The sequence below is a fragment of the Aspergillus sydowii genome, assembly GCF_001890705.1.
Source record: "Aspergillus sydowii CBS 593.65 unplaced genomic scaffold ASPSYscaffold_4, whole genome shotgun sequence".
Taxonomy (NCBI): domain Eukaryota; kingdom Fungi; phylum Ascomycota; class Eurotiomycetes; order Eurotiales; family Aspergillaceae; genus Aspergillus; species Aspergillus sydowii.
Window position 1 is genome coordinate 777242 of NW_024467862.1, and position 25017 is coordinate 802258.

The 25017-nt window shown below is 52.3% G+C and overlaps 13 protein-coding genes across 13 annotated transcripts; 6 read left to right on the forward strand and 7 right to left on the reverse strand.

Moving 5' to 3' along the window:
- Positions 1–93: 93 nt before the first annotated feature.
- On the forward strand, positions 94–1734 carry ASPSYDRAFT_30436 (MFS transporter; the record flags this gene model as incomplete). Its single annotated transcript, XM_040844782.1, has 1 exon — positions 94–1734. One exon carries the CDS (start codon positions 94–96, stop codon positions 1732–1734), a length of 1641 nt encoding a protein of 546 aa, XP_040703383.1.
- A 473-nt stretch (positions 1735–2207) lies between these two features.
- Positions 2208–3533, forward strand: ASPSYDRAFT_150489 (LLM class flavin-dependent oxidoreductase; the record flags this gene model as incomplete). The annotated part of the gene is made up of 1 exon (XM_040842003.1): positions 2208–3533. The coding sequence occupies one exon, from the start codon at positions 2208–2210 to the stop codon at positions 3531–3533; it is 1326 nt and encodes a 441-aa protein (XP_040703384.1).
- Positions 3534–3650: 117 nt separating this feature from the next.
- On the reverse strand, positions 3651–4943 carry ASPSYDRAFT_30438 (uncharacterized protein; the record flags this gene model as incomplete). Its single annotated transcript, XM_040844783.1, has 1 exon — positions 3651–4943. One exon carries the CDS (start codon positions 4941–4943, stop codon positions 3651–3653), a length of 1293 nt encoding a protein of 430 aa, XP_040703385.1.
- A 286-nt stretch (positions 4944–5229) lies between these two features.
- Positions 5230–6234, forward strand: ASPSYDRAFT_57151 (uncharacterized protein; the record flags this gene model as incomplete). The annotated part of the gene is made up of 1 exon (XM_040849327.1): positions 5230–6234. The coding sequence occupies one exon, from the start codon at positions 5230–5232 to the stop codon at positions 6232–6234; it is 1005 nt and encodes a 334-aa protein (XP_040703386.1).
- A 778-nt stretch (positions 6235–7012) lies between these two features.
- On the forward strand, positions 7013–8745 carry ASPSYDRAFT_43961 (uncharacterized protein). The gene is made up of 6 exons (XM_040846760.1): positions 7013–7090; positions 7152–7545; positions 7602–7760; positions 7820–7948; positions 8003–8125; positions 8188–8745. The coding sequence occupies exons 1-6, from the start codon at positions 7045–7047 to the stop codon at positions 8528–8530; spliced, it is 1194 nt and encodes a 397-aa protein (XP_040703387.1). The 5' UTR covers positions 7013–7044; the 3' UTR covers positions 8531–8745.
- Positions 8746–9018: 273 nt separating this feature from the next.
- On the reverse strand, positions 9019–10215 carry ASPSYDRAFT_57152 (purine-nucleoside phosphorylase; the record flags this gene model as incomplete). The annotated part of the gene is made up of 2 exons (XM_040849328.1): positions 9019–10080; positions 10138–10215. The coding sequence occupies 2 exons, from the start codon at positions 10213–10215 to the stop codon at positions 9019–9021; spliced, it is 1140 nt and encodes a 379-aa protein (XP_040703388.1).
- A 92-nt stretch (positions 10216–10307) lies between these two features.
- Positions 10308–11189, reverse strand: ASPSYDRAFT_43963 (uncharacterized protein). Its single transcript, XM_040846761.1, has 3 exons — positions 11128–11189; positions 10962–11079; positions 10308–10900 (listed from the first exon to the last, which is right to left on the reverse strand). The coding sequence occupies exons 1-3, from the start codon at positions 11131–11133 to the stop codon at positions 10482–10484; spliced, it is 543 nt and encodes a 180-aa protein (XP_040703389.1). The 5' UTR covers positions 11134–11189; the 3' UTR covers positions 10308–10481.
- Positions 11190–11440: 251 nt separating this feature from the next.
- ASPSYDRAFT_57153 (putative ATP binding protein) lies at positions 11441–12707 on the reverse strand (the record flags this gene model as incomplete). Its single annotated transcript, XM_040849329.1, has 2 exons — positions 11441–12597; positions 12662–12707. The coding sequence occupies 2 exons, from the start codon at positions 12705–12707 to the stop codon at positions 11441–11443; spliced, it is 1203 nt and encodes a 400-aa protein (XP_040703390.1).
- A 242-nt stretch (positions 12708–12949) lies between these two features.
- ASPSYDRAFT_88498 (putative cell cycle control protein (Cwf19)) lies at positions 12950–15130 on the forward strand (the record flags this gene model as incomplete). The annotated part of the gene is made up of 2 exons (XM_040852012.1): positions 12950–14254; positions 14309–15130. 2 exons carry the CDS (start codon positions 12950–12952, stop codon positions 15128–15130), a joined length of 2127 nt encoding a protein of 708 aa, XP_040703391.1.
- Positions 15131–16003: 873 nt separating this feature from the next.
- ASPSYDRAFT_57155 (D-mandelate dehydrogenase-like dehydrogenase) lies at positions 16004–17280 on the forward strand (the record flags this gene model as incomplete). The annotated part of the gene is made up of 5 exons (XM_040849330.1): positions 16004–16047; positions 16115–16329; positions 16400–16809; positions 16882–17121; positions 17182–17280. The coding sequence occupies 5 exons, from the start codon at positions 16004–16006 to the stop codon at positions 17278–17280; spliced, it is 1008 nt and encodes a 335-aa protein (XP_040703392.1).
- Positions 17281–17753: 473 nt separating this feature from the next.
- ASPSYDRAFT_150501 (putative C6 finger domain protein) lies at positions 17754–20304 on the reverse strand (the record flags this gene model as incomplete). The annotated part of the gene is made up of 4 exons (XM_040842007.1): positions 17754–18616; positions 18668–18749; positions 18960–19088; positions 19345–20304. 4 exons carry the CDS (start codon positions 20302–20304, stop codon positions 17754–17756), a joined length of 2034 nt encoding a protein of 677 aa, XP_040703393.1.
- Positions 20305–21451: 1147 nt separating this feature from the next.
- On the reverse strand, positions 21452–22336 carry ASPSYDRAFT_149563 (putative formin binding protein; the record flags this gene model as incomplete). The annotated part of the gene is made up of 2 exons (XM_040841920.1): positions 21452–22246; positions 22313–22336. The coding sequence occupies 2 exons, from the start codon at positions 22334–22336 to the stop codon at positions 21452–21454; spliced, it is 819 nt and encodes a 272-aa protein (XP_040703394.1).
- Positions 22337–22823: 487 nt separating this feature from the next.
- Positions 22824–24817, reverse strand: ASPSYDRAFT_88502 (putative tubulin-specific chaperone; the record flags this gene model as incomplete). Its single annotated transcript, XM_040852013.1, has 4 exons — positions 22824–23909; positions 23955–24045; positions 24100–24547; positions 24628–24817. 4 exons carry the CDS (start codon positions 24815–24817, stop codon positions 22824–22826), a joined length of 1815 nt encoding a protein of 604 aa, XP_040703395.1.
- Positions 24818–25017: the final 200 nt, after the last annotated feature.

Here is a 25017-nt window from a genome sequence, read left to right on the forward strand (position 1 = left end):
CGCAGTAACGTGAGCTGGTCTTTATAAGAACCCCCGGCTTCCCGCCTCCAGATATGCTTCCCCAACCGTCAAACCAGAACGGCTTCCCCAAACATGTCAAAACCGTCCCAACAATTGTCCGGCAAGGACTTGAACGATGGTAGAGACGCTACCCAAAACGAAAAGATGAAGTCATGGATTGTTGGAGGCAAGTACCGGGAGGAAACAGAGAAGCTGGCCACACATACGTCTGGCCGGGGAGAGGCTGAAGAAGTCGACTTTGACTTCCCCCCGACTGCCATCGAGCCTCGACATATGGAGAAGACCAACGAGGATGTACTCGAATTGACATTCCTCGAAGGTGACCCTGAGAACCCATTCAACTGGCCCCTGGCTAAGAAGTCGTTCATCTCGGTCCTTCTCTGTATGATGACCCTGTTTGTTGGACTCGCTACAACGGCCTATAGTTCCGGTATCGACAGCATGACAGCGGAGTTTGGCGTCTCCAACATAATGGGCCAGCTGGGGTTGTTCTTCTTCAACTTTGTCTGCGCTCTGGCTCCGCTCTTCCTCGCTCCGTTCTGTGAGCTGGTTGGACGACGAGTCATCTACGTTGGCGCCTTCATCCTGTTCTCCATCATGTTCATCGGCCTCGCCCTAGGCAAGAACATCGGCACAATCCTCGTCTGCCGCGCCCTTCTCGGTCTCTTCGGTTCTGTCGGCACGATCCTCGTCGGCGGCACCTTCAGCGACATGTTCACGCCCGACACGCGTGCCGTGCCCATGGCCTCCTTCACCTACGTCGCCATCCTCGGCACCGTCGGCGCCCCGATCTACGCCGGCTTCATCGACCAAGCCATCGGCTGGCGCTGGATCGAGGGGATCCAAGGTCTAGCCAACATCCCACTCATCCTCTGCGTCGCGCTCTTCCTGCAAGAAACCCGCGGCGGCGCAATCATGCAAAAACGCGCAAAGCTCCTCCGCGACCAGACCTCCGACCAGCGCTACAAAAGCCAATCCGAACTCGAAGCCCCAACCCTCAAACACGCCCTCCACAACTCCTCCATCAAAGCCGTGCACATGCTCGTCACTGAACCCGCTGTCTTCGCCTTCGGCATCTGGATCGGCTTCGCCTGGTTCGTGACCTTCCTCTTCCTCTCCGTCATCCCAATCACCTTTTCCGAGAAGCACGGCTGGGGCGAAGGCGTCGCAGGCCTGCCCTATATCTCCCTCTGCATCGGCACCACAATCGGCTTCGCAACAAACTTCATCCAAATCCGCAAATACAAGGCCTTGTCTGCAGCAGCTGGCCGCGCCTCCGTCCCCCCAGAGTCCCGCCTTTACGGCGCCATGTTCGGCGCCGTCTGGCTCCCCGTCGGCCTGTTCATCTACTCCTTCACGCAGTACGAATTTCTGCACTGGTCTGGGCCTGCTATTGCGCTTGCTCCGATTGCCATTGGCATCTTCTACATCTTCGAGTCGACATACTCCTTCACGTCGGACTGCTATGGCGAGAGCTCATCGTCTGCGATTGCAGGCCAGGGTTTGATGAGGAATACGCTTGGTGCTGTCTCACCGCTCTTCGCGTCGCAGTTCTTCCACAATGTGGGTAGTCAGTATGCTGGGTTGATTCTGGCGATTGCGGCGACGGTTCTGGCGCTGATTCCGTTTGCTTTCTTCAAGTGGGGTCCGAAGATTCGGGCGAGATCGAAGCTTGCTGAGACGTTGGGAGAGGAGAAGACGGATGAGCAGTAATGTAAATATGAAATATATATATATATACACGATTTGTAGATAGACTTGCATTTGTGTCTGCATTTGCATCTGCATTGGGGGTGTTGGTTATGTTTATGAATATATCAATCAACTGATTTGGTACTTTAAAATATTTATTTCAACTCTCACTTCGAGAAACGCCAGTCTAGAACTAGAAATTTGGATGATACTTAAGTAACTCCAGTCCTGTTCACCATCTTAGTGGACCCTCACACGACTATGCTATATGTTGTATCCTAGAATCGATATTGCTTACCAATGATATTGAATGCAATATAGAATGGAATGACAAGATAAGCATTGATTAATGATCACCCCTCATGTCGCGATCGCAGCGCATATTGCGCCATTGCCATTTGTAATCTGCCCATCCCATACTTAACTATAACCAGCCCTCCTAACGACGAACCAGTATCGACTGTCACTTATCAAATTCAGTATATTAATTCAGAATGCCAGACAAACAGCTCCACCTAACAGCGTTCATGCGCCCCGTCAGCCTGCACTCCGGCGCCTGGCGGTATCCCGGCTCATACCCCGACGCCAACTTCAACCTCACCCACCTAAAGACCTTCATCCAGAAGCTCGAGGCGGCCAAATTCGACGCCTTCTTCATGGCCGACCACCTCGCCGTGCTGAACATGCCCCTCGACGCCCTCCGCCGCAGCCACACAGTCACCTCGTTCGAGCCCTTCACGCTGCTTTCCGCGCTGTCGGTGGTGACAGAGAAGATCGGACTAGCGGCGACGGCGTCCACGACTTACGATGAGCCGTTCCATGTCGCGCGCCGGTTCGCGTCGCTCGATCATCTGAGTAATGGGCGTGCGGCGTGGAATATTGTTACGACGGGGAACCCGGAGACGGCGAGGAATTTCGGACGTGATGAGCATCTGCAGCATGGGGATCGGTATAAGCGGGCGCGGGAGTTCTATGATGTTGTCACGGGGCTGTGGGATAGTTTTGCGGATGATGCGTTTGTGAGGGATCGGGAGAGTGGGATCTTTTTTGATCCTGGGAAGATGCATGTCTTGGATCATCAGGGGGAGGAGTTGAAGGTGAAGGGGCCTTTGAATGTGGCGAGGCCCGTGCAGGGGTGGCCGGTGATTGTGCAGGCTGGACAGAGTGAGCCGGGGAGGCAGTTGGCGGCGGAGACGGCGGAGGTGGTGTTTTGTTCGCCGAAGAATCTGGAGGGGGGCAAGGAGCTGTATAGGGATATCAAGGGGAGGGCGGAGGCTGCGGGGAGGGATAGGGATCATTTGAAGCTGCTGCCGGCGGCGCTGGTTGTTGTCGGGGAGACAGTGGAGGAGGCGCAGGCGAAGAGGCTGCAGTTGGATGCTCTGGCGCATTACGAGAGTGGGATCGCGACGCTGTCGATTGCGCTGGGGACGGATGCGTCTGGGTTTGACCCGGACGGGCCTCTGCCAAAGGAGCTGCCGGAGACAAATGCCAGCCATACGGCGCGTGCTGGGGTGGTGAAGCTGGCGGACGAGGAGAAGTTGACGGTGCGGCAGCTGGCACAGAGACTGGGAGGATATTCAGGGCTTGCGTTTGTGGGGACTCCCCAGACGATTGCGGACGAGATGGAGCTTTGGCTGCGCGAAGAGGGCTCGGACGGCTTCACGGTCGTCTTCCCGTTCCTGCCGCAGGGCCTGGACGATGTGACGCAGCGTTTGGTGCCGGAGCTGCAGCGCAGAGGCATCTTCAGGCAGGACTATACAGGCTCGACGCTGAGAGAGCATCTGGGACTGCCGCGGCCAGGAAATCAGTTTTTCTCTTGATCATGAGCGAAATGGGCTGTCGAAGGACCAGTTCTTGATCGTCTTGAACCCTAATTGGCAATAGAACAATGATATACAGTAGCCCCAAGTCCCGCCGGAGCCATGGTTATAACTAGGTCAACTATTCTGTATTAGCTTCACAACATCTTCATGTCCCCTCGACTGTGCTGCCATCAACGCAGTCTCGCCCTCTGCGTCACTGGCATGGACATCAATGGCACCAACCGCAAGCAGCAGCTGTACGACACCAACATGCCCTTCTCTCGCCGCCACGATCAACGGCGTCACCCCCTCGCCGTACCCAGGCGGCCCCATTCTTCTCGTCCGCTCAATATACTCACGCGTAAAGGTATCCCCACGCCCAACGGTATTCACATCGACCCCATCAACAGCCAGCAACGAGCGCACGACATCGTCATGTCCATACGCAGCCGCCCACCACAGCGCCGTCCGCCCGTCCTCACTCCAGTTCGGATTCGCACCGCCAACCGCAAAGAGCAGCCTCCAGCACGCAACCTGGTTGTCGCGGATACAACTATGCTGCAACTTCTCAACCGGGGACCTCAGCTTCGCTGCATCAAAGCGCGGTGATCTGATCAGCTCCCGCAGGATCTCCGGCCTCCCGCTACTGGCTGCATTGTCTACTGGCTCTGCATACCAGCCATAAGGCCCGCTGAGTGTGCTGCTAACAGGATGCGGCGAGGCACCGGCTTGAATAAGAAGAGCCACAATCTCAACATGAGTTTTCAATGTTGCAAGAAACAACGGCGACTGCGCAAAGCAATTTCCCTTATCAGGGTCTACGGCCCCATACATCAATAGTATCCTAGTCATCTCCACCAGGCCCAGCATCGAAGCGACCATCAACGGACTTGCGCACGAATACCCTTCCCTGATTTCAGTATCGATGTCCTCGACGCCGAGCAATAGTTTAACCATCTCTTCGTCCCCGGCTAGCATCGCCAGAATCAGCGGTGGCAGCTGTTGCTTGTCCTCCCTACTGCGCCTGTTGACGTCGATGCCATCGACCTGGAGCAGGAAGCGGACCATGTCCTCGTTCCCAGCGGCAATTGCCAGGGTCAGCGGGGTGGCTCCGGTCTGGGTGTACACCTTGTGGTCAGGCTCGCTCCACTTATATTTGAAGAGGATTTTATCGGTCGGTGGGACTTGGGCGTTGATGTTGGCGCCTTGTTGCAGGGCTTTGCGTGCCGCCAACTGATTCGCATGCTCGGTGGCCCATAGTAAGGCGTTGTTTTCGTTACCGCGCCAGAGATATGGGTCGAGGATGTTGTGGAGTTCACGGCATGTTTGGGATAAAGCGTTGGTGGCTCTGATGCATGCGAAGTCGGCGATGGAGAGGATTATCTCTTGTGGAAGGTCAAGGACCAAAGTGACAGACTTCAATGTCATTATCCGTTATGACTGTACATTGTTCAAAGTCAGGAATGCAGAAGGAATGTAGTAAGGGTGCGGGTGGCAGGCAGTGCATAGCCCCAGGCAGCATTATTATACCCCGTCAGCACTAAGACAGTACCAGAGTATTATGGACAGTTGTCCGTCGCGCTTTATTCCGCCGAGTGTCACGGACCGCCAGTTTGTTTGAGTGGTGATCTCACTTCCCCTCAGTCTACACTAAATCTTACATCCCCATCCCATCCCACGCAAGACATCCACATCCATCAACAACTCAACTACCATGAGCGAAATCATCGTAATAACCTGCCCAGGCGGCAGACAAACCTCCCACCTCATCCCCCTCCTCTACAGCAAACCCACCCTCAAACTCCGCCTCGCAGCACACACCCCCACATCCGCCTCGCACCTGCAAACAACATACCCAGACGCCGAAATCCAACAATGCGACATCACCTCTCTAAACGACTGTCTCAGCCTCCTCACAGGCGCAACAGCAGTCTACCACGTCGGCCCATCGCTCCACTCCCGCGAAGCAGAAATCGGCCTAAACATGATCGACGCCGCCGTAGCAGAGTCTCAGCGCCCTAATTCCTCCTTCAAACACTTCGTCTACTCCAGCGTTCTAGGCACACAGCATCGGAATCTCATGCAGCACGATCTCAAAAGCCGAGTCGAGGAACGCCTGCTCCTCAGCCCGCTGAACTATACCATCCTCCAGCCGACGAATTTCATGGACGTCTTCCCGATCGCAGCCATGCAAGATTCTGACTCTGGTTCTGCTGATTCTGGCTCTGAAATCGTGTATCGGTGGAATCTATTCAATCCGCATATTCCGAATAGTCTCATTGCTTTAAAAGATCTAGCTGAAGCTGCGGCGCGCGTGCTGCTTGAGCGGGAAACGCACTATCTAGCGCAATACCCGCTCTGCTCGACGCTGCCGGTGGCGAATGTCGATGTTATAAAGATCATTACTAAGCGTCTGGGCAAGAAGATTACTGTCCCAACTCCCTCTATTGAAGAGGGTGTTGATAAAACGCTGGATCTGTTGTATGGGGGCAGGCAGAACGGTGTATATACCGGGGAGCAGGTAGATCTGGATTTGAGATGGCCGGCAGCGCAAGGGGACTTGCGGCCGGATATTACAAGGGATGAGGCAGAGAGGCTTGTGCTGTTTTACAGTCGGCGGGGATTGAAGGGGAGTCCGAATGTGTTGAGGTGGTTGCTTGGGAGGGAGCCGACGAGTGTGGAGGCGTGGATAGAGGGGGAGTTGAATGGCAAACGCTGAATGATCGAGTCTTTAAACTACTCAAACTGTGTTGACTTGTTTTGTTATACAAAAGTTATTGGTGGTGGAGTATAATATACTCCGGGTCGGTCGGATTTAGCCCTAACACGCCCCGCAGTCTCTGGTTACCCACAGTCAAAGGCAGGTGAACCGTAAGGCTGTGCAAGGGATTCAAAGTGCTCAATGCGGAAAGTTCCCCAGTCTAGCGAACGACAAAATGACAACCTGGTTTAGCTGCGATATGAGTCCAGTAGACCATTGTGGGTGACGACGACGTTATTCCGACTCGGGACCGGATTATTATGGCGCAGGATGCTGGGGACGCGTCAGTGGAGCCAACTACACACTTAGTCGGCCGGTTGACCCGGCAGGATTTTACTTGCAAGCTATTTCTAGATATTATTCCTCGCAGGCTAGTCTGGATAGACCAGGATATGGTCGTGACGAATTCCTGACCTTTTTTGGTGTAGAACAAGGCTGCAGTGTATACAGCCGATCCACCTCAGCCATGTCCCAGGGCAGCCGATCTGACTGTCTGACAAGCCTCGGAGACTCTAGCCTTACTAGGCTGGGGTAGGCTTCGTACTAGGCTTACTGGGCGTACGAAGGTACTGTTTCTTTTTCTCGCTTGGCGAATCAGCGCAGTTGATCCTTCTGGCCATCTGGCGATTCAGGTTAGACCCGGCGCTCGGATTTAACGCCAGCCACGCTTGCTGTGTCCCTCTACAGGCTGCAGGGCTCAGACAGTCTTATTATTTAAGATGTCTCGTCTGGGCCGCTGAGTTCCGGCTGTGGTTCAAACACCCGGCCATGTTTTCACTCCTCTGGCTGCTGCTGGCGGCGGCATTCTTACCCTGTTGGTCTTCTGCATCCAGTCTCGCTGTATAATATTTTGGCATACTTACTAACTGTCGTAGCCGCCAGCTCCCGGGTCTGCACTCCTGAAGGGTCAATCTTCGATATATCAACCCAGGAAGCACTTGACGCTTTCACCAACAACTGCACAGCAGCCAACAGCACGGTTCGCTTCGGAACCAACTATACAGACTCTTTCGTCCTGCCCCGCATCACCAATGTAACAGGCGATATCGAAATCACCGCCAGCGATAGACTGGAATCTATTGAAATACCCGATGTCGAATACCTATCCGGGCTATGGGTTAGCGAAGCACTGAACCTGGCGCGGATATCCCTGCCGAAAGTGCGATACATCAAAAACGTGTATATGAATACATCTGCTGCCGATCCCGTGCTTGAGTTTCCGTTGCTTGAGCTTGTCGACTCGCTGTTGCTTTATGGTAACTGGTCTAGGTATTAGCCTGGCAATAGATGGCTATCCATCCAGGGATGCTGACGCAGTCTTCTAGTATGGGGTTTGATGCATTGCATACAGTCAACGGTACTCTCTTTGTGTGTCAGGACGACTATTGCGATCCAGACGAGGCCCCCGAGAGGTCAATGAACATTTCTTTCCCTGCTTTGAAGCAGATAAATGGGAGAACTGAGTTTGGGGGGAATATTGCCAAGTACTTATATCAAAGCTCGTTTCTTTTTCTTAAAGCACTATACTGACCTTATACGGTAGTCTCTCGCTCCCTGACCTTGTCACTGCGTCTTCCCATATGAATATCTACCACTGGGGCCCTATCCTCAATCCAAGCTTTCCCAAGCTGGACATGGTCGAGAATATCGCCTTCCAGGGTAATATCTCCACGTTAGTATCCTTTCTATGCTTCTCCTTCTTTGCTGTCTTCTAACCCGACTCTAGAATCGAAATGCCCTCGATACAGAAACTCGATATGTTCCAGTGCTATACGGACGAGCCGCTCTCGCTGAGTCTGCCCGCGGAGACCGCTCAATACATCTACATTGACGTGCCCAGTATTGAAAGGTATGCCATTAACCTATCTTATCGATTCTAACCACTTCTTTGGTATCTGATTGTTATAATAGCCTCGACTTTCCAAATCTCGCCAACAACTCCGCCGTCTCCGTGCGCAGCGACAAAGCCTACGACTGTGAGAAACTCCACAAACGCATCAGGGTCGGCGTGCAACGCGACGTCATTTTCTACTGCGATGCCCCCGGTTCCAGTGGTTTGAGAAAGGGTGCCAAACTCGGGATAGGCCTTGGTGTTGGTATAGGGGGGCTAGGGCTTATAGGGCTTGCCGTAGCCTTCTGGATAAGTCGGCGGGCGAAGAAAAGGGAGGTGGGGATGGGCAGTGAAGAGCAGAAGATGGCTGCCATTGGGGCTAGGTCTGGGAGTGACGATTCTGGAGAGAGCGGGCATTCATGATAACTTCATAACTTCATTATAACTGGAGTCTAGATGGCAAGGCGTTGGAGTTGGGGTCAATTTTGGTTCTTTTTGTTTGCTTTGTTTTGTTAGATACCTGGTCTAGAGTTGCTTCGTGTGTGAATGGTTGACAGCCAGCTAATTAGCTGTGATATTACGCTGTTGCTTATGGTTATAAATACAAGATAAATAGCAAAAATTATTCTAACACGTCAGCATCAGGAGTATAAAAATAGAGCAGGATTACGCCTGGTCCATTGTCAGCCCAAAGATCCTAGTGGGGGCCTGAGGCTTCAGTCAGTATGACTCTGTAGGGTTGAATATCGTTGGAATTACCACTAATGGTCTTTTATGGTCGAACAGTATCTCGGTAAATATGGGTCAGTCTCGTCTGGCTTCTTTCGTTTGTCTATAATGTATTTATGCGATGTATGGTGACAGTCTCATCTGTATCAAGCACAACCTATCCAATTCCACAGATATACTGCTTATCTCGACCTTCTCGCCTTCATGCCCCTCTTGGCTACACTCCCAGCCTGCGGGCCAAAGTCCGGCTGCCCACCAAGAGTCCCCAGCACATCCCCGATATAATTCCCAGCCCTAACCCCCCTCTCAAACCTCCGCTCCCAATCCCCCAGAATGCCCTCAACAACCTTGATACCCGCCCGGTAAAGATTCTCCACCGCAGGCTCAAACGCACCCTGCTCCTCCGCCTCAAACAGATTCTCCTGCGCCGTCTCCCCCAAATGCGGCCTCTCAAAGTCCGACCCCGTCCGCATCACAACAATCCGCGAAAAATCAACCAGTCCAGCAACCGCCCCGCGCAGCAGCACCTCCAGCGACGCATTATCCTCCTGCTGCGACGTGCAGTAAACGCCCTTCCCACCCGTCCACGCCCGCGTCGTATTCGCAAACGCCTCCCCCAACATCCTCCCGCTGAAATACACATCGCTCGTCGAGGTATCGCACTCAATCACCCGCGGGCTCCCAGTCGCATTGTCGTAAAGCCCCCCAGGGGCCCCCGCATACAGCGCACGGTATTCCCTCGCCGCACGCGAATCCGCCAGCGTTGCATTCCTCGCGAACCGCACTGCAGCGCCGCGCAGCGCCGCGTTCAGCTCAAACACCTCCGTCCCGTAGATATTCACGGGCACCTGGCCCGTGGTCGCCGTACTAGTCGAGCCTAGCGGGAGATACCCCGTGGACATATTAGCGGGGATCTCGCGCGCGTCGAACTCATACTGCAGCGCGACTTGGACGGCGAAGCGCGCGAAAGTAACGGACGCCGTAGGTCCGATTTCGGGGCTGATTCCTGCGATTCCCGCGATGAGGAAGTAGGTCGTTGTTAGGTTGAATGTGGGCGAGAGGGTTACGGCGGAGAGGGTTGCTGCGGCGTTGATTTCGCCTTCGCCGGTGATGAGTTGGCAGATTTCGTAGGATTGGGTGCAGTGGATGGAGGGGAAGAGGGGGGAGAGCCCGGGGAGGGTGATGTTGTGGGCAAGAAGGTTGAATTCGGGGATGTTGTGCCAGATTTCGGCTTCGGGGGTGAACTGGTATTTGTTAGCTTAGTTTTATTATTGTTGTTGTTGTTGATTTATGTGACGGACCATGGAGACGATGAAGAGTTTGGGAGAGATCTTATTGTGCTGTCTGTATAGATCCGATGCTCCCGTGCCCGAAGGCATCGAGAGGGTGAGCAGCAACCCTGCGAAAACGGACTTAAGGAACTGCATGACGCGCATCTACTGAACTTGAAAATCTAGCAAGTGAAAAAGTTTGCGCCTTTAAATCTGCAGAATATTTATTGCTTGCTTATCTCCTCTGCCGATCTTCAGCTGAGCCCCACAGTTCAAGATTTGCATACATAGCACCCCAATGGCGCCACGCCGTCATGCTCATTTCCCGAAGCTTAGCATCCATAGTTAGTCCATACGTATATCACGTAAGTATCTTAAAGGCCCTTCCCATGCTTCTTCTTCGCCTCCTTATTCCCAAACGGAAACCCGGACGTGCGCTTATCCACCCCAGTCCGCCGACTAATCCTTCCATGGCTGCTCGCAAACAGCACACACCACAGCCCCACCGCAGCGATAGTCGCGTAGCCCACAATCGCAATCAGGAAGACTCCCTTGGCGTCCGCCACATAGCGCGTGTACGCATAGAACGCCGACGCGACATGGTACGCCGATGTCACGATCAGCGTGGGCACAGCGTACGGCGCCTTGGGGTCGGACTCGGATTCCGGGTCTTCCGTTGAGATGGAGTCCGAGACGCCCGATGTTAAAGGAACCGAGCCCGTGAGCATTATGGTGAGGACTGAGATTGTGAGGAGGCTGAAGCCTAGGCAGCGCGCAAAGTAGACTTCAATTGCTGTCGTGTGTCAGTTGGGTACTATATACTAGGTATGTCTAAGTGACGGCGAGGGCCTTACGGCTTGCAGGACGGGTTTCGTCAAGCAGCATTGCTGAGATGCCCTGCGGGACTGAAATTAATGCGGCGCTTTGCAGGGCCAGCCATGCTGATGTGGAGTAGGTGTAGGCGTAGAAGACCTGGGTTGTTAGCCTGGGTAAGCTGGGAGAGGCATTGGGATCGCATACATCCATGATTGAAATTATAAAATTGTAATAGCTTCAGACTGTTGGTAATAGGTGAAAGAGTGTGGGAGCTTGCGGATAAATAAGAGCTGTTCGTTGAAGCTCGGTCAGTATGATGTCACCGGCTGTGGGACCTGGTCGAAGATGCACAACCTTGATGTAGGCGCACGTGAGTGAATATACGCAACACTAACTCTGTACAACTGAATAATCTTTAACTATTTCATTTCGCATAATGTGTAGTATATATGACTTAGCTAGGACCAACGCCGAACACCGGAAAATGACTATACCTGACTATACCGAGCATGTAGCGCTACCGGTTGAGGTTGCTTTTGTGCAGGTATCGCGCAAAGCTAAAGTCTTGGTCAGACGGCCCGGCGTTGGAGTCTGACAGTGCGCTTTGGTACCGCTGGCTGAGCCCTGCATCGTCGCCAGCTGGAGGCGCATTCTCATCATCACTGTCGTCCGACTCTGGGTCGTAGGCCCTCCCTACTGCAGCAGCCTGTTCTTCTGCCTCCTCCTCCGCTTCACTGACAGTCTCGGGCTCCTCTTTGGCCTTCCGAGAACCACCCATGTTCATATCCTTCATCAACTTTCCAAGCTCGACTTCGCGTTCATTCGCCTGTGCCTCCTCACGCTCTTTCTTCAGTCGCTCAAGCTCAGGCTTGTAGTCCTTCTCGAATTCCTTGCGCTTTTCTTCGACCGCTTCGAAAAATTCGTCAATCCCATCACCAGTCATCGCACTGACACCTACGACATTGAGGTGTCGGTAGAACTCCTCAAGCATGAGACTCATGCTATTGAGAAGAGACCCCATGTATCCACTTCCAGAACCAAAACCGCCAACGCCGCCTTCGGTTCCAAATTGACCGGACTCCTCTTCCTCGCGCAGTGCCTGCTGGAACGCATCAAAATCGGTCATCCATTCCTTGGCAAACTCTGCGTCCTGGACATCCGTCTTGTTAAATACTAAGATCATCGGAAGCTTAGTCTTGTATAGAATACTGCATGCGTAGAGCATGTTGCTCATGAAAGTGCTCGTCGAACTCGTGCGGGGCGTATCAATAATGTAGGCAATCACGGTAGGGAACGAGGAAGCCAATGTCTCAAGCAGAATGCTACCAGATGCGCTCCATACGAAAACTTCAATTTGTCCCGGGGTATCGACCAGAAAATGTTTGACTGGCTTTGCGGCGGGGTTCTCGGGATTCGGCGCAGCGCGCTTCTCGAGCAGCGAGATGATCTGGTCGACCTTTGTTGCGTACAGATTCAAGGATGTTAGGATCCCTCCGTTAGGACCCAGGTTATATTGCTTCATGACCTCCTTGTAGTTGATGGCGTCACGGATATCGATGTTGCTTTCGAACGGAACGGAGTGGACTGCGGGGTCAAGGTTCAGCACGTATGGCGGCTGCTTCTTTGAATGCAGATGTGAGTTAATCCTCTGCATGAACGTCGTCTTTCCAGAGCCTAATATTAACACATGGATTGTTAGAATCGCAGTTTTTGAGATTGATGAGATGACTTGACAGACCTGCCATGCCAACGCAGACGACGGTCACTGGGGATGGTTCCGCCATGGTGAAAATATCCAATCTCGAGCTTCAGCCAAAAGATAGAAATAATGAAGCTCTCAAGCTAAAAAGGGCAGCTCTTGGGATTAGCTTCTGAACTTCAGATGTGCTCGACAAAAAAAAGTCTCGATACAAAAAGTGAGGGGAAATTGCCGGAAGGCGGTGGGTAAAGAGGTTCTCGACCATTTCTTTCGACGTCATTGTTTCTGTTTCCTCCCATCCCTTAACTACCACAAACTCAATTTAAAATGACGCTGGAGGATTTCGAGAAATCCCTTGCGCAGGAGCAAGAGCGCGAAAGTCGGCGGGAGAGAAGCGACAAGGAGAGGCATCGTCACCGGCATCACGACCGCGACAGAGACCGCCGAGACCGAGACCGAGACCGCAGCAGAGAGCATCGGCATCGACATCGCTCGCACCGTCACCGATCGCGCTCCCGAGACAAAGGCTCAGATAGGACTGGTGAGTCGCGCAGGGATGATAATGACCACCGGCATAAGCGGTCGCGACGTTCCTCCGATCATGGAGACGACCGCGGTCACCACAAACGTCGACATCGCGAGAGTCGCGAAGAGGAACAATCCGCTCCTGTCGCAGAGATTACCCAGGAAGAGCCTACACGGATGAAGAGAGATGCATGGATGGAAGCACCATCTTCCTTGGACATTGACTACGTGCAGCGGCGCGATAAAACACGTCTCCAGGAGGAACCCAAACCGCGAATGCTACAAGCCGACTTCGAACTTAAAATCCACAACAGGGAGCTAAACACCCACTTGCGAGATCTTAAAGAGGGAAAGGCCCTTGAAGATATTGAGCAGGAGCCGGCCGAACATGAAGTGAATTACACATTTGGCGACGCTGGTTCCGGTTGGAGAATGACCAAACTCAAAGGCGTATACAGGGAGGCAGAGGAAAGCGGACGATCTGCAGAGGAAATTGCCGTCGAACGCTTTGGTGATCTACGCTCCTTTGACGATGCTCGTGAGGAGGAAGCTGAATTGGATCGACGTGAAACTTATGGTGAAGGCTACGTTGGAAAGGAGAAGCCCACGGGCGAACTATTCCGGGAGCGAAAGCAAGAAGAAAACGTCCATCGTGACCCTCATGAGCATCTCCGTAACCCTGAAAAGGAGTTCAGCGCTAGCGGGCAAGGAAAGCCAATGGAGACGGAGCCCCCAGCGCAAACTACGCAGCACCTCGATCTGACGGCGCTAAACAAATTGAAGGCGCAAATGATGAGGGCGAAGCTGAAAGGAGCCCCGAATGCCGCCGAGCTTGAGGAACAATACAATGCGGCTGCGGCATCAATGGCCAATAAAAAGGAGCCCGACGTCATGGTCCTTGGAGTGATGGAAAACAGGATGCTGGCTGGAAAGAGAAACGAGGTCAAAAATGTGGAAACAAAACGGGGCTTGGAACGAGGGAAGGTGGAAGAAAACGAGGACATGACAATTGAGGATATGGTCCAAGAAGAGCGCAGGAGTCGCGGCCAGTTTGGCGGGGAGGGTCGTCGTCTAGCGGAGAGGATCGCAAAGGACGGAAAGTTTGAAGTAAGTTCTCGACTCCATACTGTATAGTTAATATGCTCTAACACACGCGCACAGAATGATTTGGAGTATATGGATGACAATGCTTCCAAACTGGCCCGCCGGGTGCATCGATCAGAGATTGACCTCAAGAACACGACTATCAACGAGTTACAAAAGATGAACAGGATTCTAGACAACTGCCCTCTATGCCACCACGAGGATACAAACACGCCTCCGATTGCCCCGGTGGTATCCCTCGCCACGCGAGTTTACATGACACTTCCCACTGAGCCCGAAATCAGCCCCGGGGGAGCTACGATCGTGCCAATCCAGCACCGAAGCAATCTCCTAGAATGCGACGACGACGAATGGGAGGAGATCCGCAATTTCATGAAGAGCCTCACCCGCATGTACCACGACCAAGGCCGCGATGTGATCTTCTACGAAAACGCCGCGCAGCCTCACCGCAAGCGGCACGCATCCATGGAAGCTGTCCCTCTGCCCTACAGTCTTGGGGAAACATCCCCGGCATTCTTCAAAGAAGCAATCCTCTCCGCGGACGAGGAGTGGACTCAGCACCGCAAACTGATCGATACACTAGCAAAGTCCAAACAAGGCCTAGGCCGGAACGCCTTCCGACGCACCCTCGCCAAGGAAATGCCCTACTTCCACGTCTGGTTTCAGCTCGACGGTGGTCTGGGCCATGTGGTTGAGGACTCAAATCGGTGGCCGAAGGGCGATCTCTTCGCGCGGGAGGTCATTGGGGGGATGCTGGACGTGGGCCCAGAGGTGATCAAGCGGCAGGGACGCTGGACTAGGGGAGGTGACCGGCGAGTTGGGGGGTTCCAGAATCGCTGGAGGAAGTTCGATTGGACCAGGGTGCTTGTGGAGGGGTGATGATGCAGCCCTATCAGTGATCTTTGTATAGTAATTGAACCGGAAATGCCTCCGGAAAAATAGCACATGTCATCAATAACCATCTATTTATTGAAGATAAATCCACGTGCTCAGATGGTTTTATTCCGCCCGGTCATGAATTCACCGGGATTGCTATTCGTGGGTGTCCAATTCGCAATTGCAGCCTGTATACATCACGACAACAGGATAACTCTCATCATTATGTAAGGTTGACACAGTGGTCCAGGTATTCTTTATTCTTTAGCATTTTTTTGTTGAGCCTCTACATTTCTAGAAGTTGGATCATTGCACTGCTCTCGGTCTCTCCCACGTTGTAGATATCACTATATGATGTTGAGCAAGGATCTGACTGCTGCATGCAGGAACGGGCTGCTATCCGAGCGTCTGCAGGTGCTGTTAGCCTGCCTCTCCGGATTATAATCCGCTTCATTGGCAAACCAAGGACATCAATGAGCCCATCTCGGAGGCGTTACTTGCCTAATAGAGAGCAGATGCTCTCTTCGGGATGAATTATCGCGAACGATAATGGAGGAGCGAGTGGGGCACGTGGGGGAAGCTCGTCTCCAACTTTCTCTCTCTCGCCTCGATCTCTTTCCTCTTCATTCCCTCCTTTTAGTTTCTTCTCCCTTTCTCTCGCTGAGTTCCTTTCTATTTACTGAGCACTTCCTTGTCATCCCCTCTTTCGCAACCCCGATTGAAGCCTGTCCGCTGGCAAAATCGACCCCGCATTACCCCTCCGTCATCGCTCTCCAAGGTACCTCTATACCTTCACACCAGCCAATGACTCACCCAACCCTATCAAACCCCCTTCTAAAAGTTACTGATAGGCTATCCAAAATCTGCCCCTTCATAATGCCCGGCAAGCCAAAGGTTCTGCTCCTCGGGAGCATCGTGCAGTATGTCGCGCCACACTACCTACCACATTCATTACCGTACCCAATGTTAACATACCTTCCAATCAAGCGCACACTCGACCTGGAACTCGCTCGGAGACATCGCTGAGCTCGTCACACCCACCGCTACAAACCGCGCAGACTTCATTGCAGAGTGCAAGTCGGGCAAGCTGGATGGCGTTGTCGTCGCATACCGCACCTTCGACTCCGCTTCGATCACGGGCAACTTCGATGAGGAACTCGTCAATGCCCTACCTACCTCATTGACTTTCTTAGCGCATTGTGGTACGTTCTCTAATTTCATCTACACATACACATACAACCTCCGAAACAAGCACTAACTTACCCTTAACAGGAGCCGGCTACGACCAAGTCGACGTACACGCCTGCAGCGCACGCTCTCCCCCGCTCCGCGTCTCCAACACCCCCACAGCCGTCGACGACGCAACCGCAGACGTAAACATGTTTCTAATCATCGGTGCCCTACGCAATTTCAACGCCGGAATGCACACCCTCCGCGAAGGCAAGTGGCGCGGTAACCCGCTCCCCCGCCTCGGCCACGACCCAGAGAACAAGGTCCTCGGTATCCTGGGCATGGGCGGGATAGGCCGCAACCTGAAGAAGAAGGCCGAGACGTTCGGGATGAAGGTTATCTACCATAACCGTCGGGAGTTGAGTGCGGAGCTATCAGACGGCGCGAAGTATGTGACGTTTGATGAGCTGTTGGCGCAAAGTGATGTGATTAGCTTGAACTTGCCGTTGAATGTATGTTCTTTTCTTTCGATATATATATATGGGTCAGGTTTTGTATGTGTATGCTAACAAAAAGATTTCTAGAAACACACTCGCCACATAATCAGCACAGCCGAATTCGCCAAAATGAAAGACGGCGTTGTGGTCGTCAACACTGCGCGCGGGGCAGTCATGGATGAAGACGCCCTCGTCAAGGCCCTCGACAGCGGGAAAGTCTACTCCGCCGGTCTAGACGTCTTCGAAGAAGAGCCCAAGATCCACCCGGGTCTTGTCTCGAATCCTAATGTACTTCTTGTTCCGCATATGGGGACGTGGACTGTTGAGGTATGTCGCATTGTCCTTGCCTGTCGTTAAACCGATTCCGCAGGCTGATCGTTTTTATAGACACAAACCGGAATGGAAGAGTGGGCGATTGGGAACGCGCGGTTGGCGCTGGAGACGGGGAAGCTGAAGAGTCCAGTACCGGAGCAGGCGGATCTATAGACAGGGGTTATTTAGATCGAAAATACGCTTAGAGACATGCATGTCCTTTCGTATAGCATGTGATTTGCATGTATATAGAGTTGAATAACAGAAGCTCCAAGTCACCGTTGGATGCATGATCATTGTATGTGAAGAATTGAAAGCTATATTCGAAAACGCAGCCGGAACGCCATCGTGCTGCCATCTCTCATCTGTATAAACGAAGAGAAAGAAAACAAGTAAATCAACTCCAGGGCCATGGACGGGCATCTCCCATAACAAACAGGCCAAATAAGATAAAAATAGTATAATATCGAGAATGGGATATATGAACAAACTCCACAGGCAAAGCGGCACCAACGTTAACATCCAGACAAAATATAAACATGGTCTAGTTAAGCTGAAACGATCGTAACGCAAATTTTTTTCTCATATTACAGGTAAGAAATTCGTCGCAATGGGATGAGAAATGTAGGGTGGTTGTTTTCCAGCCTTTATTCTCGCGAAACAAACCAGGATCGGACGACCATACCACATAGACGTTTAATGACCTGTGTGGTACCTTTTCCGCCGGCTTCTTGTTCAAGGAATTTTTGCGCAACATAAAGCTTGGCTCCGGCGTCTTTCTCGTTCGTGGTGATCGGCTGAGGGAAGCTGTGCGGGAAATCGGCCCATCGTTGGCCAAGGTGGCGGGCAATTGCAATTGAGTATATGACATCTCGGTTCTCGTACGTATCTAGAAGCGTACGGCAACGACCCAGTGTATCGTCGATCTCCTTCGCAGCGCTGGCTTCATTGTCGTGGAGGGTGAGAAAGTGGCCAATCGCACTCCAGAAGTCTAATTGACGCTGGGTCAATTGGTCTGGTAATGACGGCGGGTTGGCGGCGGGTTCCCGAGTCGGGAATTGTGCAAGAGGATTTGAGTCGAGGTGGTCGCCAGTGATCATCGCTTCAATCAGGTCGAGCCGTTTGGAAGTAGCGAGAAGATCATAATCTTGTTGGCTCCCATTCAACACGTTCATCACATGGCGGCATAATGTCATGGTACTCCAAACAACCGACGCTTCAAAACTCTCCAAGCGCGCGAGAACGTTAGGATCACTCAGGTTTCGGTCGTTGAACGCCTCGATCAACGCTGAATATTCGGCCATCAATTGAGCGTTCGCTAAGAGGTGACTCAGTGCCTTCTCCGAGAACCAGCGGGTCTCGAAAAATCGATCAATGGCAGGAGCGTATGTCGCAAGGAACACAGCCTGAATTTCCTCAAGGCGATTGGGTGGAAGCGCGGTGATGGGATGAGGAGGTGGGGGTGGGATGCCTCGCAAAGCCAGAAGATCGCTAATCTGGACTTGTTTCACTGGGAGCAAACGTCAGTAAAAGGATTCGCAAACCCCAGATCAAAACTTACACCTGAAGCTTGTTGGCTCCGAGTTCCCAGTCGTGGTTGTCGCGGGGTTGACAGTTGGTTGCAAGCCTCCATCAGCAACATTCTGGACGCTGGCCATGTTAGGCGAGTGGTTTTGGTTGAGTGAAGGGTCAATGGACGAGTTGTATTCGTAGCGTTCTGTAGATGTCGATGGAGACTGCGAGGGAGCGAACGGTTGAGATGAGGCCGGGACGTAGCCAGGAGGAGCAGTAGGGTATGATGATTGAGATTGAGCGGTTGTTGAGTTGGTGGAGGGGTCTTGCGGGTTGACCACGAGCGACGGCTGAGGATTAGGAGCTGGCTGGATCGCAGAGGGAGTGGGTTGCTTGAAGACGGGGTCGTAGCCTAAGCATTCACGCTTGCTTTTGACGCAGTTGCGGCAAACGGGGTGGCCTTCGTCACACTAGCGGCGAGCATTACCTCGTCAGCAACGGTGATGAGGTAAAACAACAGCTCAACAACAGAGCGTCGTAGAAATAAATCAATATGGGGCGAACGAGGGAATAAGTGCGCGAGTGAGGTCGCGGGCGGGAGCGTCAACAAGCGACAAGAAATGGCGGGGTTCCTGGTGGTGGGCTGGACGCGAGCCGAAAGATTTTTGGCAACGCAAGCGAAAGCAACACCACGCAACCTCCCAACCCCTCGCGCAATTCTCATACGCCAATTTTGCGTTCTCCGCGTTTTGCAATTTTCCTGTGGAATAGAAATTGTTCACGTACCTTAATCCGTCGCTTGCGACATGTTAAACACCCGGTTTTCGTCCGACGCTTGACTTCCTTCTTGTGCCTGCTAGCCGATAGCATCTTATTCGCATCTCCCTGGAGCTGATAATGCATTTGCCCTCCTGAATTCATCCCCATCTGCGATGGGTACCCTGCCATGTACTGGCTAACCGATGCCATCGCAGGCATCGGTGATCCAATGGGCGCCTGCGGGATGTGCGACGGCTGCCCTTGCATAGAAGGGCTCGTCAGAGGAGGGGAAGTGCTATTATGGCTGTGGTACATGTCAGGAGGCGGTTGTGATTGCTGATGCGGTTGCTGGTGTATTTGTGCCGGTGATTGCTGATGATGCTGTGTCGGCGTATTTTGCTGAGGCGAGAAATGATGTTGCGGGGGCTGTTGGTCATAGTGTTGGTGCTGTTGACCAGGTGGTGGATGTACGCCGTTTGACGAAGCTGAGATTTGGGGGACAGGGGTGGATGAGTCTCCATGATTCTCTGTGGTCTGATGAATATGTTCCGTTGTCCCATTTTCAAAGTCGTGGCCAGAAGTTTCCTCGTCGAATCTGTCAAACGAGAAGTGCTCGGTGCCATGTAGATCATCCATAGCGGGCATCGTGGTATCCAACGGCGGTAATGACGTGTCAATTGGAGGTAACGCTGGTATCGTCGAATCCATTGACGGTAGTGATGCATCTATGGCTGTGAGGGATGTGTCGTGGTCCGGTAAGGTTTTGTCAATCGGGGGCAGCGAAACATCGATGGGCGGATGTGAGTGTTCGTCTGTATGCCCGTGCGAGGGCTCCGTAGAAACATTGTCTCCCGGGTCAACAGCGGCTTCTGCAGCTGGCTGGGGCAGCTCGCCCGGAGGCTGAGTGTGCTCTGTTGTATCGGCCATCAACTTTTCCAATGCTACCCAATATCTCAAGAACGAAAGAGCAGGTTCCTCGGCTCGATACTTGGCGACCTCGTAAACTAATCAACCGGCAAAACGCTCGATTCGTAGTCGAAAATCGTTGTGTCCGACAAGGCTTCACTGTGAGGTTGACAGTGCAGTCCCTACTCTCAATAAAACAATTAGTGGCATGATTCCAACGTCATGTATGTGCGAGCCCAAGCAATCGTGTTAAAATAAGAATTCTGGAAGCTGGCAAGCCATGTAAAAGATTTCAAACAGAGTCCAAATGGCCGCTGTCCATGTCTGGGTCGGAGAATTGCTCGAGAGCTCGGTTTCAAGTCAAGCATAGGCGCATCAACCATAGCCCCTCCGACGCCCAGGTCTGAGCACTCTCGTATCCCAATACATATTCGGCGTCCCATGGGCTTAATAAATAAAATGTTTGAGGTAAATTTAGCTCAGAACGCGACCGCGGGAAACCTCCTTTGAGGCCGCGCAGCACAGGACATTCTTTGCGCGGGATCATTCCACTCCATTCGCGGCAGTTTCGGAAACCGTGGGACGAAATATTCATTTTCTGCCGTCCACATAAAGCTGGCCATCTGACTCCGCTGAAGAAAATTCCAGATAGTGGGGGGGAGCTGTGCATCTCGAAGTCGGGGGAGGGTCGGGGGAAAAGAACGAGGCCCGTTCGAGGCTCTTTTACTCACCAAGGACTGGTCAGATAAGCGAAAAGAAGCGAAAGCCAAATAACTATTCCACCAGAACTTAGTATTCGGCACCGAACAAGCTCCGCTTCGGACAGGGACGACGAACGGGGGTTGTTGCGACGGCAGACGTTGCGCGATGCGAGGGAAAAGAGGAGAGAACAGTGAAGATTAAAAGATTGGAGCTTGTTCGGGCCCGCCGATTGAGGAACGGACAACGCCTGCACCGGGAAAGACCAACGGTGGCAACAACACTATATCTTCACAACAGTATACTCGCCTCAGAATACCCTTTGCGGTTCTGGCTATATTCTACGTATTCACACATTGGTCCCCACGTATTTACTGGCTTCTACGCATCTGCATCTACAGCTTGTTCCTGCTTGGCATTGTCAGCCCATATCCAGCATTGGATCCAGACTCGACCACGGTCCATTTGTCTACTTTTTCATGGCCTTGGGCTTGCGTTTCTTGAATACCACGCCCCCGCTGGCTGCTGAAGGTTCCTCTTCCTTAGCTGGAGTCCCATCACTCGGGCGGTCCTCCGTCTGGGGCTTTTCTTCGGCTGGCGTGCCTTCGCTTTCCCCCTTCCCCAAATCCTTAGTCTTCTTCACATCCTTCGTAGAAGCCAGAAGCGCATCCAAATCCTCATCCTCTTCATCCTTCGCACCAGGATATTGCCGCGTCCTTGATCCCCACCCCTTGCTAACAAACCGCTCAGCCTCCTGTTTCGCTTCCTCTTCCTCTTCATCTATATCCAAATCGTGCTTCCGTTTCCGTACCCCAAGCGTAGGCTGTTTCTCTTCCCCCTCCTGCTCCTCCGGCCGTATAACCTTCTCAGAAAGCGTCTGCCAATCTCCCGCCAGCGCCATATCGCCCCTGTAATCATCTGGAATCGCAACCCCCATCTCCGCAAGCTGCGCCATCTGCTTTTTCCGCTCTTCCACCGAAACAGGTCGCTGCGGAGCCGGCCCTGCAGCAGCCGCAGCAGATGATCCCTTCTTCCATGACGAATTATCATTGCCCGTCTTCCCACCGCCAGTAACCGAATTCCGTAACCGCTCGACTTCGTCCTTTGCGCGCTGTGAGTCTCGTTGCTGCCGCTCGTTGTCGCGGTGGATTTCTCGTAGGAACCGCTTTAGGTTGCTCTGGTGTTTTGCTGTCGCTTCATGTTGCGTCTTTTCGAATGCTGTGTCGCGAATGTAGATCTTGCATTGTTTGCACCAGAATTTTGGCTGCATTGGTGTTAGAGGGGCTTGAATTTTTAAGCCATTGCGAGCCTATCGGGTGGTGAGACTTACTGCTGATTTCCAGTATTCTGCCATGGGTTGCAGTGCTTTCCTTGTATGAGTAACCGGAATGGAAAATTGTACGGATCTCTTCGCAGATAACAAAGGGCTTTGAGTGTGGTTGAGGGCGTGTGTAGGTTTCAGGTGCGGAGGAGCTCTGGTGTTGCGGCAGCGTTGGTTCCCATCCCGTCCCAGATCTTTTGCCGCTTTGGACCGCCGGACTCAACCCTACAGAGATACAACCATGCGATAGGCCTCTTCGTTGCGTATTAATATTTTGACTAGATTTAGGATTACTCTAAAGCTTATCTTCAGAGTTATGTATTGTTCTTGAAACGATTCGTACTTTTTAACAAACGACTTTAGAGAAAGGAACATGCTGAACTATATATATTTATACTTCATACCTCGTGGTTGCCGAAAGCAACTTTAGTAAACACCAATATGTTAACTGATATTCCTATAGTATTTCATGGATCGTTATTCATTAGTATTTACCAAGACATTATATACAACGCCCCTATCACTGGCTAGACATAAGCTCAACCCGAATCCTAGCCTCTACAAGATCTGGTTGAAACCAGAACCCGATGTCCTTGGTCGTATCCACGAGTTCGACTTCACGCTTCACAAACTTGTCGCCAAATTTGTCGTCATCATTGGTTTCATCTTCCTCTTCGCTGTCCCATTCGTCTTCGATATCCATATTCTCCTTGCTTACCGGGTCGAGTTCGTCTGTTTCCCAGATGAGCCGAAACTCGAAAGGAGTGATCCCGAACAAGCGAGAAACTATCGCTTTCACTTGGTATGTATCATATGACCGGGGTATCTCCTTTACTTTGACTGTATCGTCGCTGCCTGTATCAAAGTCTTCCCGGGGTAGACGGAATGCCATCCGCACTAATCGCGCGGCAACAGAGCGTGGGTTAACAACCACATCTGTCCCGACTGTCTTCGCGGCTCGTTTGATGAGCGGTTCACCGTGAGTTTGGCAGAGCTCGCTATATCGCGGGTGTTGTTTGAGAATATCTGCCTCTGCAGCCTCGGGAGACGCTGACAGCTCCTTTCCAATTAGAGACAGGTAGTACAGCTCGGCGTTGCTGCGGTCCTTTGCAGATATTGTTCCGTAGTTGAGCATTTGCAGGTTGGCAATACGACATAGGGTTAACATGTACGCTTCGTCCACTGTCATGGACTTCTCGGGCATGCCGGTGATAGATGACGGTGCAACAGGTTGGCTGAAAAGGGGGTTCCCAGATACACGGAGGTTTTGTAGCCCTGGGAAAAGATCGGGGAGTTTGTTGATAGATAGCCATGAATTTAATTTGTTTCGGGAGAGATCAACAGAGCGAAGAGTATCTGAGAACTTGAAAGAGTGACCTTCAGAATCGGATGTCGAAATCTCATCAATGCAGTTTCCGCGGAGTGAGAGATGTTTCAGGTTACAGAGTGATGTCAATGCTTTGATAGAAGAAATTGAGGCGATTTCGTTGTTTTCAAGCACCAACGTAGTTATGGTGTTGGATATTGGAGCTGAGGCCATAGAGATCTGATTCCCTGCGGCTGAAAGCCAGGTAAGTGATGGAAATTGGGCTGTCACTCCAGATATCTATGCAAGTCAGCGAAGCACTTTCAAGAGTTAAATCCCACTCACCTGTTCCCAGGGAAGCAGAGTGTCATTTAAGTGCAGCTCTTCAACTCCTTCAAACTTCAGGCCCTCTTCCACAGGTCCAAATCGATTCCCACTAGGCAAACCAGTCAGCACACCCGATCTCTCAAGCCAACACACCGGTACTCACTTCAGCCTCAACAGCTTCAACCGCTTAAGCGGCCCACATATATCAGCAACATCTCTCCAAGCCGTCAAAAGATTCCAACTAAGATCAAGTTCCACAATCTTAGGGCAAGTCTGCTCAATCTCGCTGCAGGCTTCTTTAATCTGCACACGGCTGGCCTCTTGCGCAAGCACACCGGCCACACGTAGTGCATCAACAAGGACAATCTTCAGCTCTTCAAGATCCGCAAGCTGTTTCCGAATCTTATCGAAGCCAACCTCCTCAGCGACCTTGCCGTTGAACTCGATGGGCTTTTCTAGCTCTTGCTCATCCTCGCCCGCATCCCCACGATTTTGACTCGCAAGGAATTCAGATGCGTATTTTTCCCGAAGCGCATCCAGGAAACCGCGTGGGTTATCTGCTGGGCGTGATGGTCGCACAAAAGACCCAGCTGTGGGGTGGTTTCTTAGGCCTGTGGGAGTATTAGCATGTGTCCGCCCTAAAGCACCAGGATAGGCGATATAGAAGTTGCAATCCACAAGATCACAGTACATGTAAAATACTTCACTCCTTGATGCTGCCCTGAGTGTTTCCCCCGCGTTGGATCATCCCATTCAACTCCAAGCCATTCCCCAGTAGTGCCCTCGACTTTGCCCACATAGCGGACGGTGCACAAATTCCCATCATAGGATCGCCGCTGGTTCACCCAGTGATGGGTCTCGGCTGTAGCTGAAGGACTCATTTTTGGGAAATAAAATACACCATCATCTCTAAGACAAGACGCAATTTCCATAAACATTCGCTCGATGGTTGAAGCTAATCTCTCCAATCGCAGCCCACCCCGGCCGCTTATGTAATCTCCAACTCGAATTTCCGCAAAGCTTCATATCAGACACCTTCCAACGCTCCACTTCTCTCAACAAAGAGAGCAACCCCCTCTTC